Source organism: Aphelocoma coerulescens, chromosome 8 (assembly GCF_041296385.1).
Source record: "Aphelocoma coerulescens isolate FSJ_1873_10779 chromosome 8, UR_Acoe_1.0, whole genome shotgun sequence".
NCBI classification, from domain to species: Eukaryota; Metazoa; Chordata; class Aves; order Passeriformes; family Corvidae; genus Aphelocoma; species Aphelocoma coerulescens.
The window spans coordinates 23,786,959-23,801,191 of record NC_091022.1 but is presented as its reverse complement, the minus strand read 5'-3'; the positions used below and the strand labels follow the sequence as shown (position 1 = coordinate 23,801,191).

General features: G+C 44.3%; 1 protein-coding gene across 2 annotated transcripts in view; it reads left to right on the top strand.

Moving 5' to 3' along the window:
* Window positions 1–5,702: 5,702 nt before the first annotated feature.
* TESK2 (testis associated actin remodelling kinase 2) overlaps window positions 5,703–14,233 on the top strand; it is an 80,012-nt gene continuing 71,481 nt past the window's right edge. The window contains exons 1-2 of one of the 2 annotated variants that reach the window (XM_069023271.1): window positions 5,703–5,871; window positions 13,330–13,630. In XM_069023271.1, coding sequence (XP_068879372.1) covers window positions 13,412–13,630 — 219 coding nt within the window. In that variant the 5' untranslated portion in view covers window positions 5,703–5,871; window positions 13,330–13,411. Of the gene's footprint in view, window positions 5,872–8,588; window positions 8,719–13,329; window positions 13,631–14,233 lie in introns of those variants that run through there. The other variant, XM_069023272.1, reaches the window with a different exon arrangement.

Genomic DNA, 14,233 nt, shown 5'->3' with positions numbered 1-14,233 from the left:
AAGCTGGAAGTCAACTACTAGAGCAGAAGAGCTAATCATTGAGTGAGTCATTCCGCCTCCCAAAGTTGAAACATTAAACCACGTTTTTTTTATGAAAGGCAAATTAAATCCCACAAGTCAGAGCCAAGAAAAGAGAATTTATCAAAGAGCAAGAGATGCCACTGGGGGACTTGCAGGCAGACAGAGGGAGCATTTGCTCAGCAGCCCAGGATATTACATCTCCTGTCTCTCCTCCAATGCAAAGAGCACTGCCATTCATTTTTAATAACAATGACGCAGGGAGTGAACCTGACTTCAAGGCTGGAATATCATCTTCTTCCCTCTGCATATCTGTCCTGACTCATCTTCTGTTCCAAGAGCTCTCCACAACTTTGTAACCCAGCAAAGAAAGGAAGAACAAAACTGGAAAAAAAAAAAAAAAGTGGATCAGACAGCAAAGCATCAGAGTTAGAGAATCATTCTGGGCAAGCTACAGTAAACATTGGAACTTCACTGGCTCAGGGAGCCAGGGAAAATTAAGGGTCTGGGAGACCTAAATATATTAGGGGGCAGGCTGATCAGAAACTGGGATCACTTGGAGAGCTGAGCAGGGATCTGATAGCATCTGGATACTTGTAGGTCTTGAAGATCTGCAAAAGGGGCTGGACAAAGCAGGGGCAGAGCTGAAGGTGCCCAAGCCTGTGGTGGCTGGGGGGGGACAAGCTGAAGAGCCCTGCAGTAGCAGAGGTCTCCAATTTCAGTGCCACAAAAGGGACAAGTCTCTGCACTGTTCTAACTGCAGAGATAAGGAGTGAGTGCCAGTGTGAGGAGCATAACCAGAGGTGGAGAGGCTGCTGTGCAGCCCAAGGACACAAAAAGCTGTGCTTTTATCCCAGAGATGATCTGTCTTAGCTGGGGAGTGAGAACAGTGCGCCAGGCAATGCAGAAACCCTTTTGTGCCTCGACATTGGGCAGGAGAGGTGGGACTGATGTCCATGTGTGCTGTTGGCCTCAATCTTCATTGGACTCTGTGGCCCCTTTGGGCATCCACCATGGGCCAAGATAGTGCAAAACTGTATTTCTGCACTTTGGTGGGTGAATACAAAGTGAATACAGCTTTGTCACATGTTTAAGGTTTTCCCCTACAAAATTGGTATTCAGACATCTCAGAAATTCAGGGGCTGCTGAGAGAAGCCATGCCCCAGGCCTGCCCTGAGTACTGGGGTCTCACCCTTTGCTCCTTGGCTCCCAAGGGCTGGAGCATGGTGATAGGCTCTGCCCAGGGCTGAAGCAAGGCACAGTGACACAGGGTCAGTCCTGGCTCATTGTCCCAGCGTTTGCACAGCCTCATGGCTGGGAGCCCCTCAGAGCAGGCTGGAGCAAGCCAGCCAGCCAGCTCAGTGCCACTCCATGCCCATGGTACCGCCAGGAGCTTGGTTGTAGCCATGCCACAGCACTGTAGCAGGGTGGACAGGCTCCAGATTGTAGCCAATGCAGCAGATGGCCATGATGAGCAGGCAGGGGAGCACAAGACTGTGGCACTGAGGAGCTGTCAATTTGGGCATATCCATCTGCCCTAGAACAATCCCTTTCCAGTTCCCAAGGCAGTGTGTCTGGTGCTGTGCCAGCCTCCTGCTTGGGCTCTGCCCAGCCTCCTGGAAGAGTAACGTGGAAGATGCTCTGACATTCCCATGTTGCCAGGTCTCGTGCAGGGGCATGGGATGTTGGGTTTGGGCTGACATGGCAACACGGCTTTGAGCACAAGGACATGCTGGCCACCTCGTCTGCACCAGTGGTGCAGACAGAATTGTTAACCCAGTTTGTCAGCAGGCAGGTACATCCTTGTCCAGACGACAGCGTGCAGGCTGCCCTCACAGAGCCCTCCTTGCTGCCAGGAGCATGGGCAGGACACAACAAGGGCCAGGGTATCAGAGCACAGCCCCAGCTGTGCCTTCTCCCTTCCCCTGCTCAGAGCAGCTGCAAATGCCCTCTTACCCATGAGCAAACTTGTCTGTGTTCTACAAAGGCCACCTGCAAGGGTGGCTGAGGGAGGCACAGGTGGGAGGATGTTCCTCCCACGGAACCCATTAAGATGGTTTTCAAAATCTAGGGGTTAGGTGTGTGACTGAAAACCTAAAGGGATCATTTTTTCATGTCTGTTCTGTTAAATGTCCACCTAGGACAGGGGCTGGAAAAAGGCCTATGCTGACATTAGTCAAGAGCAAATTTGTGGCATTCCCATGGGGATCCTCTCTTCCAACTCCTGTGACATGACTTCAGATATCCACGGGAGTAAATCAGAGGAGAATTTGACCAATCCTATCCAAAGATGGTTTTTCTTGACAGGTTTCATTACACGAAGTACTTAATGGGTTAAATCACTAAAATGTCCAATCTCTTCACAATACTGTGAGGTCAAACCACTGTCTTGGTCCCTTGGGAGGGGAGAGAGACATTCTCTGTCCCTGTCGTGTGACACTCTTTAAATTTTGGAGCCCACAGAACCTCTGCTGGGGAAAACACCTGCTCTGCTGCAGTGGAGGCAAGTTTGCATAGATACATTGCATCAGCTTTCTTCCTGGGAAGGAGAAACCTCACAAACTTCTCTCCTCCGGGGCATCTCCAAAGCAGGGAGGAAGGGAATTCCCCCTTCTGCCTGCTCTCACCCACCTTCTCATCTCTGTTTTTATATCCAACCGTGAGTGAACCGTCCGCTGCTCCTTTGCCAAACCGGTTACATTTAAAAAGCCAAAGTGATCCATCTGGACGAGAGAGTCAGTCCGAGAGCAGAGAGGAGCAAACCGCAAAGCCACAGAGCTGCATTTTGGAGTGGCCGATCTTTGCATGGAGCAGCCTGGGGGCATCCGGAGGAGAGAGGAATACCCGCCGCGAGCACAGGCATTTACAGGCTGCCGGACCCTTCTGGGATGCGAGAGGAGATCGGCAGAACCGGGAGCGCTGTGACATCTGCGAGACTTTGCCTTTGATGAGCCTCTTTGATGAGTCTTCTAATGCGATGTTCATTTTCCTCTCTCCGGGAAACAGAGGGAGACTACAAAAGTCACTCGTCTTCTGCACATTTCAAGGCTGCAGATTTGCCTCGGTGCTTCTGCCAGCTGCGAGGGGGGACGGGAGCTTTGTGAGACAAAGTTCTGCTGTGCTGTACATTTTTTTCTGCTTTCAAAACGTAGGAGTTGCCTTTCAGATACAGCCATGGGAGGGCTCGTAAGATGGTTTTATTTCCCTCTCAAAACAGGGCTCAATAATGTCAACGAGTCGCAGGACCTCATGCAGTGTTACATGAAACACAATGTGAGTGTTTCCAACTGAGATTCAGCTTTGCTGGATCGCTCTGGTGTATTTTAATGATGTTACTTCGCACCAGCCCGTGGGATAAGTGCTTATTCCTGGATATTACCAGTAAGACAATTGCCGGCCAAAAGCGGGGACTACACATATCTTGCTTTGGGAAACAAAAAAAAGAGAAAAAAATTTATGATGGGGAACAGGGCAAAGACAATTCATTTGCGTAGTTCTGGGATCAGTTCCTAAAACGAGCAGTAATAAAAACCTACCACCAGATGTCATCTTACAGCCAACTAATAACTCCCAAACCAGCAGGGACGGGGATACTGGAGAGTAGGGAGATACTGGGGTTTTTTAACGGGGTACAAAGTCGCAGAGATCACTGGACCCTGATATGGTGAAGGACCACGTAGAGGTTCCAGAGCTGGCTTTGTAAAGTCTTGCTGGGATAAATCCCAGCAAAATGTAAAGCATTGAAATTTGACTTAAAAATAATAAGCTCTAAAAGAAAAAAACCTTGCTAAAAATCCCCATTCTGAGACTCAGTTCTGCTTGAGTATAGAGAGAAGACACTGATGGATCTGGGTAGTTCCATCTGCTTTGTCACTCATTAAAATATGATGGCTATAATAATAATTTTTAAATGGCTTAATTACCAAAGCGTTGCTGCACCCTGTGTTTGAGCTGTCATTAGAATAGATGTTTGCATGTGGTTGATATTTGCCATTTGTGAGTGTGGGAAAATTTCCTGTGAAGGAAAGCCAGGATGAAATTAAGAAAACAAGACATTTTTTGCCCATACACAAAGTACTTCTAATCTGTTACCTGTGCAAAAATTACTATATTTTTTGTAGTTAAACATACAGAGAAAGTTTCACTGTAGACTCGATTGAAATTCTGAGACTAAATTTAATCGACATTGCAGAGTAGAGAGATTTTAATCCAACTGTAAGAATAAGTCTCTGTGCAGTATTTAGAGCTGGTGCTAATATTTCCAGCATTGAACTCCCTCAAGCACATTTTGGATCATGCTGACAACACTAGATATACAATTAATGACTAATGATAATGAGAAAACGTATTACAAATATGGTATGGCAAAGCTGAGCGACACATTCTTGTCCAAGACCCTTTTTAGTTACAACTCCTCTGGTTTTTGACTGTTTGGGATTTGGTTATTGTATCCAAGACTGTACAGTATATGAACTTTGTTTGTTGAAGAGCTTCAGTAAAAATAGCTCAGCCTTTGCCAAAGATGAGGTCAGGGAAAAAATCAGCCTCTCGCCAGTGTAAAACAAAACCAAACCCCCCTCACAACTGTTTAATGAGATGTTCTAGTCCTGCCGTGCTTGGAATGGATACTTGGAATCTAGCAGTGCGTCGCAGCAGGAAGAAAGGTATCTTTTTCCATACCTGTTACAGGCTGCCTACATGTGGATAGGATAAGTGATAATTTGAAAAATAACCGTTTGTATGTGAAAAACCCCAGGCTTATTTCATCTTGGCAGCCGAACCCTCAGAATATCTGAGCTGGATTAAGCAGGCTCCAGGCAGGGACCAGGAGGGCCGAGCCGTGTGACCGACACCAGGAGCGGGGTGCAGGCAGCTGGGAAAAACGGGAAGAGTAAACGCTGAAGTTTCAAGTCCTTGAGAGAGGAGGAGACCAGAGAAAGAGATGAATCCTATGGGAAACAGAGCAGGGGACGGGTAATTAGGCAATAACAGCACGGTTACAGTCACGGAGCCCAGCTGCGGTCACCGAGGGCCGCGTGCGAAGGGGTCAGGGATGGGGTGGGGTGGGGACCGGGACCGGGATCGGGATCGGGATCGGGACCGGGACCGGGACCGGGACCGGGACCGGGACCGGGATCGGGATCGGGATCGGGATCGGGACCGGGACCGGGATCGGGATCGGGATCGGGATCGGGATCGGCCGCGAGTTCGGGACATCCGAGCACCCGCCCCGCTGACAGCTTCAGCCACAGCCGCTATAAACATGCGATGATTGGCTGTGCTGCCCGTCCATCACCGCCCATCCCGCTCTCCTACTGGCTAATTCTCTTATTTATAACCCGCCCTCAGGGACTGACCAATGAGAGCGAGGCGCCCCTAGCAACGCCCCCTCTCTTTCCTGCCGCTGCCTCCCGCGTGTCTCCCGGGAGTTGTTGTCGCTCCTATGATTGGTCAGACTGTCTGTCGCTCAAGCGGCCCACGACCAATTGGAAAGGGGCACTCACGTGGACTACCTGCGAATCCCTCCGCCCGGTTCCCTTTCTCCATTGGCCGAGAGGCGCTGTCCATCACGCTGCGCCTGGCGCCGATTAGCTGCTGGGGAGGGGCGGGTCCCGCTCCCGGCGCTGTGGGCGGTGGCGGTCGTGAGGGGGGGGAGGAGGAGGAGGAGGAGGCGGAGCCGGAGCCGGCGGTCGCGGCCCCGGGTCCCGCAGCCGGGCTCCCGCCTCACATGGGGCCCCCGCGCCGGCCGCAGCGGCGGGGCGGACCCGCGCTGGGGTGCTGAGGGGCCGCGGGTGGGAGATGCGGCCATGAAAGCCCGCGCCGCCCGCGGGCCCTGCAGGCGCCGCCGCTCAGGTAACGGCCGGCGCGGGGCAGGTCCGGGCGGGTCGGCAGCGGGGAGCGGGGCCGCTCTGGGGAAGGGGCTCTCTGCTAGCGGAGGGGTCTCCCTGCGGTGAGGTGAGCGGGGCGTTCCCGGGAGCAGGTGCGCGGAGGGGCCGTGTCCGCCCCGGCGGCGGCAGGTGAGGGGTGGCGGGCGCTGCGGGAAAGCCGCGCTCTGCTCCAGGGGCAAGGGTCTGGGAGCGCCCGGCGCGGATCTGCGCCCGGCCAGGATTGCCTTGGAAATGTTCGCTTTGCCAAGAGGTGTGGGGGCTCGGCTCAGGTTTTGCTGTTTAAGTGCTACCCTGTAAGAATACGTGAATCACGCGTTAATGACAGGCTCGAGTGTTTAAGTGTATGTGCATATATGCTTGCTTTATGGCCTTCAGGTGAGATGTGCTATATAAATGTACGTGGTCACTCTTAATGTTGTATTCCTTGGAGGGTCGGAAGGGTTTTCGCTTCAAGTGCGGGGGACTTTCCACTTAGGTTTTCCTGTAAGCGGTGCTGTAATAGTTGAAAGCTACAACTTCAAGAGTAATGAATTGAATTTGAAGACTACTAAGTTGAATTTTATTTAAACCTTTCTATTTGCTCATCTAAAAAAAGAAACAGCTAACATTTGGGCTAGTTTATGAGAAGCCTTTGTGCTTCAACTGATTTTTTTTTTTTTTTAATAGAGATCAGAGTTCTAGCATATTTTATTGTCTGCAAAATCCACAGACTTACAGTTCCATGGACTTAATTAGGCAGTGGAATTTGCAACCTAAGATAAGAATTTTTATGAGAAACTCTGACATGCCTTGTGGACTAGTCATAAACCTTTCCATTTAGTCATCATCCTTGGAAATTATTGTTGCATGCCAATAAAAATGTCATTTTCTGATTCTTGCAGTGTTCAGCTGTAGACATGGCTGAGTAATTCCATTGTCCGTTTTGGTTTGTGTAAAACCTTTCATGCAAAACGAGTAGTTTAAACTGAAGGCAGAGGTGTGTTCGCTATACCTTGTGGCAAGTGTTTGCTCTCCTGTTTTTTGCTTTGATTTATTTTGTGGCTTTTCATTAGGATGAACAGCTGGCAGTGGGGCCGAGCACAAATTAGGGCCTACAGTGCAATCCTTGCTTCAGTTCTTAATATTTTTGTGACTGTGGAAGGACACAGTTAGTTCAAAAGAGCAGCTCTGGTGGCACAGGCCTCCTTTAACCTAGTTACACCCTCTAATTCCAGATATTTGCTTTTGCCATTGTAATCCTTTATGCGAATGGTTTCACAGACTCATGAAAGAAATACAGGGTTAAAGGAGGGGACTGTTGCTTCTGTGTCTGCTGCAGAAAAGAATGAAGCTTGTGGTTCACTTGCATCATAGGTTCCTTTTCTGTATTCTTCCTGTAGCAGACAACCATGCATTTGCACAATGGCAAAGCTCTTTATTGTGTCCTTGCAGAGTGGCATCTTGCAAACTGGCACAAAAATAAGAGCTCTGCTAGGCAAGATCAAAAAAAGGTCAATGTTAATAATTTTTTCTTAAAGCCCTTTTCTTGCTTGTTAGTTCACTAATATATTCATTTGGAGTGGTGTATTCATCAGTAAGTCCATCTAATAATCAGCAACTGTATCACACTGGCTCCATCTGTTGTCTGTTGCCAAGTCTTCTTTCTGACTTAGATTGTAAGCTTCTTTTCATATGATCCTGTCACTTTTTGTTAAGTTGAACACATTGCTGGTAGTGGCTAAGCCACTTTCTGGAGTGAATGTCCTGTTGGTTGCATTGGAGAAATGTAACAGCTTTCGCAGCCAGGAGTGGGGTTGGTTGAGATAACTTTGCTTTTGAAGGATGACCTTGTACACTCCAGGTCCATGGCTCTCAAACTATGAGTTAGGCATTTTCCATTGTACAGGGAGCTTCAGACTGATTTGTAAATACCAGCAGACTTCAGTGTCTGCAGTGCCTTAAGAACAATGTATTTGGGAAGCCCTGTTCTCACTTCAAAAATTCATAAATTAGTGAAGATTGTGTTACTGTTCCGTTTGTGCAGCTGCTACCTGCAGTAAACAAGGTACTTGGTATTTCACTGTAAGGTGAAACCAGTAACACAGGCTTGTGCTTAGTAAGGGTACACTACAGAATGTGTCTTAAATATTTGTTGAGATGATACTTTTAGCTGGAAAATACAAATATTGACTGCCTTGTGCATAAATATAAGATTGTGTCCAAGAGATGTCAGTCAGGTATGAAATTCAGCCTGTTTACTTTGCCTTCATTCCTCTTTCAGGCATTCATGTTCTCTTTCCTTTGCTTTGCTGTGCCGGATTGTCTCACTGGCTGCATTGAAACAACAAAAGTTGCTTCCAGTCTCATGTGAAACCCCCAATGCTAATAGAGCTGTCAGCCCTCATCCAAAACCCAGTGGAGAGACTGGGGAGGAAATTCCTAGATTGAGATGTTACAATACCTGTTGGTATTAGAAGGCTTTGATTCCCTTTCTTTTTGTTAAGAACTCAGCAAATGTCAGCCTGCTGACACCTGGAAGGCATGAACAGCTTCTCAGTGTCTCTACTGAGCTCTGTTTTGTTAAGCAAACACAATGTATTAAAATTATCCATTTAAAGCAGCAGCTGTGTCTTGCACATGATCTACTTGAGTGGTTATTTAACTCTAACGATGCTCTGTAACTAGGCTAGAGCCTGTCTGCACTGTGGATTGGAGTGACTGAAACCAGGCTAGGGGAGGAATGGATTGTTGCAAGGTCCCTTGTATTGTAGCTGGACCCTAGAAAATGCTGGCAATTACACTGTGGGCATAAGGATCAAGCGGTTTTCTGTTTGTAAGTTTTTAATATTCTCCCTCAGTTACATTTGCCTTCTAAATATGTGCTAGAATTTATGCCTATGCATGATGAAAATATTTTTAAACCTACAACCTTGGCCCTGGATCCTGAGCTCTGCAGTAATAGCTGGTCTCTCTTACTCATTTTAAACTTGGCTACAGTCACAAAATAAATGAACTGTTTGTTTCAGCTTAGCCTCTCGTGGAGGTTTGTTTGCATTATAAAACCATGATGCAGTTCAGCAGACTTCCAGTTTCTGGAGTGGTGTAGTAGGGCTAATGCAGGTCTCTTCTGAGGAATGTCAGTCCTAATTTGCAGGAAGGTTGTGCTATGACAGTACTTGCTAGAACTGCGAATTATTCTGTACAGGGGAGATGAAATGAAAGCAAAATGTTATGTAAGTGAGAATAGAAAATATTGGGATTTTCATGTTCAAATGCAGTGTTGTAACTAAGACTATAAACTAAACCTAAAGACTTGTCCCATAAAGTAGTCAAAAAAGACTTCAAGTTTAGGATGAGCTGGGCCAAACATAGCCCAAGCTCTGGTATTTGTAGCTACCTCATCTGTAAATATTTCATATTGTCTTCCTCTCAAGGACAAGAAGCTAAGTTATGGATCCTCTGCTAGGGAAGCAGGTGGCAGCAACTGAGAAGAAAATTGTTGAGTTTAAATTCTTGTGTTTAATTTTTAAGTCTTTTTTCCTTGTTTTTATTTTTTTTTTCCTCCAGGCTAAGGACCTCAGTCAATTCAGTCTTTGGAAAATTTTGTTCCTTACATTTCTTTGAAATCCTTCTGAAATTTGCACAGTACTACAGTGAAGTCTTCTTCCCCCTCAAGTTATTTTGTTGAGTGACACTTGCCAGCATAATTCCTTTAATTCCTTTATGTTTTTGTAGTGCTGGCCGTTGGAGCTTCATCAGTCTACAAGTTTAAATAGTTAACTCTTGGCAAATGACTTTTGTCAAAGCTTTGGCGTCTTGTTCTTCAGAAAACCTTTTCAAATTAGTAACATGCATCCACCAGATTTATTGCTTTCCAGGCTGAATGCCTAGCGACTGTGTGTGTATCTAAAAATGGTTGTTGTTATTAGAGCCATCTTTTAGGAAACTGTGAGTTTGACATTTGAGTGCAAATATGCACGTATTTATAAAGATACTGGGGACAGAAAACCTCTTAGTAATGAGTTGAAATGTTTTTTGGAAGGATCTTGTTTTATACTCTGGGGTATTAAAGGGATGCTGCTGAAGTTGAGGAGCCTTACCCATTTTTGTATCTGTGAAGTATAAAATGTTAATTACTGGCTAATATATGCCACCTGTTAGTTTGACACTGATGTTTAGGGTATAACTTGATGTGCTGTTGTGGGGTTTCCATCTTTAAATAATTGCAGGCTCAGGCACTGGTTTTGAAAGGTAAGTCTCTAATTAACCAAATTAATGCTGATAGTTGTATTTATAGTAATTTCTACAATTAAAAAATTAATGCAGTCATGCAGTGAAGAAACTGATCTTAATATAATATTAATATGGATTTTTTTTTCTTCAAGGTGTTTTTTGGTAAGCCAAAAAATTAAAATGTGGTAGGGCATGAAACATTCTGAAATTGTGCTTTTTAGAAATGTAAGAAATGGCTGAATGGGGCAGATGTGCATTTTGAGAGGTGAATTTCAGAATTATTTTGGTCTTGGCAGAGTGGGGTGCATTTTTCTTACGCAAGGGTGTCAGAAAAATTTTTAAACTGAACCTTAATATGAAAAAAACCACCCAACAACCTTTTCGTTGGTTACAGGATTTGCAGGATAGTCTTGGATTCTGTTCAGTGCACTTTAATTAACCATACAAGGTAGTAAATTAAAGTACCTCAGACTGACTTGACAGTCAATTAAACCTTGGTTGATTTCATTGAGAATGTGATCATTAGTGTAATTGGCCAAAATGACAGGAGACCCACTTGGAATTATGCCCACTTGAAATTTTCCTCTGATTCTGTGTATGCAATCCTGGGCAAGATAATGGAGCTGTATCCTAATAATTTCCAAGGATTTTGTGTAGCTGTCTGGAAAGGTAAACTCTAGCAGGCAAAAATGAAGGAATGGTTTACTTGGGAATCCAGATGGCAAAACCTTTTGGGGTTTATTTTGTGTGAAGTACATAGAATCTCTTCTTTCATTGTGGAATTTGTATAGAGTTTTGCAAAGTTCACCATGTGATTTCAATCAAAAGGATGTGTATATGTGTGAGGAAGATTTTTTGCTTTATTAAATAGATGTGGAAACTGTGTTGAGGCCATCTTTTGTTAATGGCATCTGGATAGTTAAGAGAGTTAGGCTTTTCCTTGTGTTTAATATTGCTTATCTAACTTGGTATCTTCCTCTAGTTAAAACAACAGCAGTCTTTCCTATTTTGTTTTTTCATTTTTTAATCTTGCTTTGCCTGAGAACTTTTGGTCTTTAGTTTGCTGGGTTTCAGTGTGGATGTGTTGTTTCACTGATTTATTGGGGGGTTCTGCAAGCTCCACTTTCTGTGGAGTGGTGATCCTATGGTATCCTGTGATACTGGATTGTCAGGTTGTGCACTTCCAGGGGCAAATGCTCTCCTCCTTCCAAGGGAAGTGTCTGATGCATGTGGGTGCTACTCTGATGGAAATAAGTTCTAAAAAGTTGTTTCTTCAGTTACAGTAGGTTTTCTGGTCAGTCTTCAAAAATAACATCTCCTGATCCAAAAAACAAATTGTTAATACCATGGTTTCCTCTGTCTGTCCTCCTTCCATAGACAGTTCTTTCTGTATCTCCTTGAAAAGTAACCAAAAGATAGCCTGTCTTTTTCAGATCAAAAGGAATTATTTAAGTGGGCCTTGGAAATTCCAAGGCATCTTTTCTGTAGCTGAAGAAGTTCTCTGGGCTATTTTTCTCCATTGAGGACATGTAATGGGCTTTATCTTCCTGTGGTGCTTCTGTGCCTTTTCCAGACCCTCAAGGCTCCTGAGTCAAGAATACGTGATCAGAAACTGGATCCTGATCTCCTGTGTGGCAGTTGGCCACCATCATCTGAAAAGTACAGTAAGATCAGGCATATGGGAGTTTGCATACAAAATTCTGTAGGAAAACCATGATGTGGGATTTGATAGAGATTAAATTTTCATAATCAGGCCTCGGTAAGAGTCTCTTATACCCACTGGCATCCATTTAGAGAGGTGTTAAGATGTTTGAAATAAACACCCTTCTTTTTTGGAGTGGACAACCTCAAATTAATTCCAGACAGTTCAACAGAGCTTATTTCTGAAAGCAGGGAAGGACTATGTGTTTGCCTGATGTGTTGGCACAGAGCATCTCTAAAAGATACACTGCATACAAAACATGGATATTAGCAGCACTGCTGTATTTTCAGAGGACAGCTGGTGTGCCTCTGGTTTTGAGATGCTTTTCAAAATTAGTGTATTGTTCAGGTTCTGTACATCTTTGTAAATAGAAGTGTAATTGCCTGCTCTGTGGTTATTTTGCCCACCTTTTAAAAAAATTATTGTTTCCTTCCCCTCCCTCTAGCTTTTCATTCACCCTCAGGGGAGAAAAAAAAAAAAAAAGAAATGTATCCTCTTTGTGACTGTTCACTTTGTTCAGGCTTTGTAGGTGCTCAACAAAGTGCTGTAAATGAACAGTGAAGTTTGGAAAAGATGAATAACCTCCTAAGGCTAAGGTTTAAAGAAAAAATAAAAGCAGGCCACCTGTCAAGTTTGCCAGTCCAAGCTGAATTTGATGGGCTCCAGAGTCATCCTGATTACTTCATCATCCTCTTAAAAAGAAAAAAAATTGTTGGTCCCCCTCCCTTTTTCCCCCTTTTTCTCCTACTTGGCAAATGTAGCTTGTTTCCTGTGTTTTCAGTTGAACTGAAATTAATATAGTTTTGAAAAGTGGCTTTGTGGGGAAAATTTGTCTGGCAGATTGTTATAAGAATACTTTATTTTTGTAGCAGGATTGTAGGTGTTTTTATAAATTTTGGGGCTATGTGTTCAGTGGATATAAACTTGTGTTCCTAACAGGTAAGGAATTGGTCTTGGAATACTTATAAGGGGAAGCTTTAAAAACAAGGTTTTGATACTTCAAGCTAATAACTTTCCTTATGTCAATTGAAAGTTGATCTATTTTTTTTTAATAATTGGGGATCCTTTGTTCACTCACGAAAGTGAAATTGTTTCTTGCTGGCCACCAACTGCAACTGAAGTAGAATAGACTGTTACATTTTGTGGGTTTCCTCCTGCTTGGTTGCTTGCTTTAGCAACCAGAACTTAAGTAAAAAAAAGAATGGGTTTGACAGGAAGGGAATGAGAGTTGTTTGTTACCAGCTAAATTTTGAGTTCCAAGCCTATTTGTTTCAGAATAGCCAGAGCATAGGGTATTTCCATTAATCTAAAGGAAAAGTTCATTAGATTGTTGTCTTTACTGTTGATGTTGTGTGGTGGTTTGTTTTATTTCTTTATTTTTTGTGCCACTGCTTGGATATCTTCTTTCTTTTCTTATTCTCTTAAACTGGTGTAAGCTGGGTGTTGGAATCCTATCAAACTTACTAGGTATCTTCACAATAATGGCAATCTCAATTTCTTGTATTTTAGGATCCCACAAGAGTAGAGAAGACAGCAAATTGCCTAAGATGTGAGAAGTCCTCCTGGAGTGAAATAAAGTCTTGTTTTCAAGATGGACCGAAGTAAGCGGAACTCAATAGCAGGATTTCCACCACGCCTGGAGCGCGCTGAAGACTTTGATGGTGGCGCTGGAGAAGGGACTGCATCCCAGATGGGAAGAGTTTGTACCTCTTCATACAGAGCCCTGATAAGTGCCTTTTCCAGACTTACTCGTCTTGATGACTTCACATGTGAGAAAATTGGCTCTGGTTTCTTCTCTGAGGTGTTCAAGGTGTGTGTTTAGTTCTTTCAGTGTTGATTGCTTCCGGTTTTATGATGAGAATGTATGAGAGTGTCAGCCAAAGTGCTTTCCACTGAAGTCAAATGGTAGTCCTTGTACTTGCTTCACTCAGGATGAGTGAGTGGTGAAGAACTTTCAGGCTCCAAATACTTCTCCTATCACTCTTCCAACTGTTTTTTTGTCACTTATAATTTATTTGAGGAATTGAAGAGCTATTTGGGAGAAAGAGAAACAGCTAAAAATAATTCATTTTATTTTTTGACCTCTGCCATGTATTTTTGCATTCATGGAGTGTTGAACACTGATGGCTGTTGGTTCTCCCATATGTAAGTGTAAATGTCTTTAATTTAGCTCATTTATTGGTTTTGTGGGATGGTACACATTCGTTTGGTAGTCTTTGCCTCACAACACTTAGATGCATGTGTTAAGGAATTCCATACATGGTTGCTGAATTTGGAACCACAGATTTTATTGCACTGAAATTGCAATACAATTAACTGCTCTTCTCTGTTTCCTTTGCTGCTAATGCCACACTTCTAACTTGAAGAGTCAGATTGGTTTGAAGTAAATAATATGAATGAGAAAATCTGATGT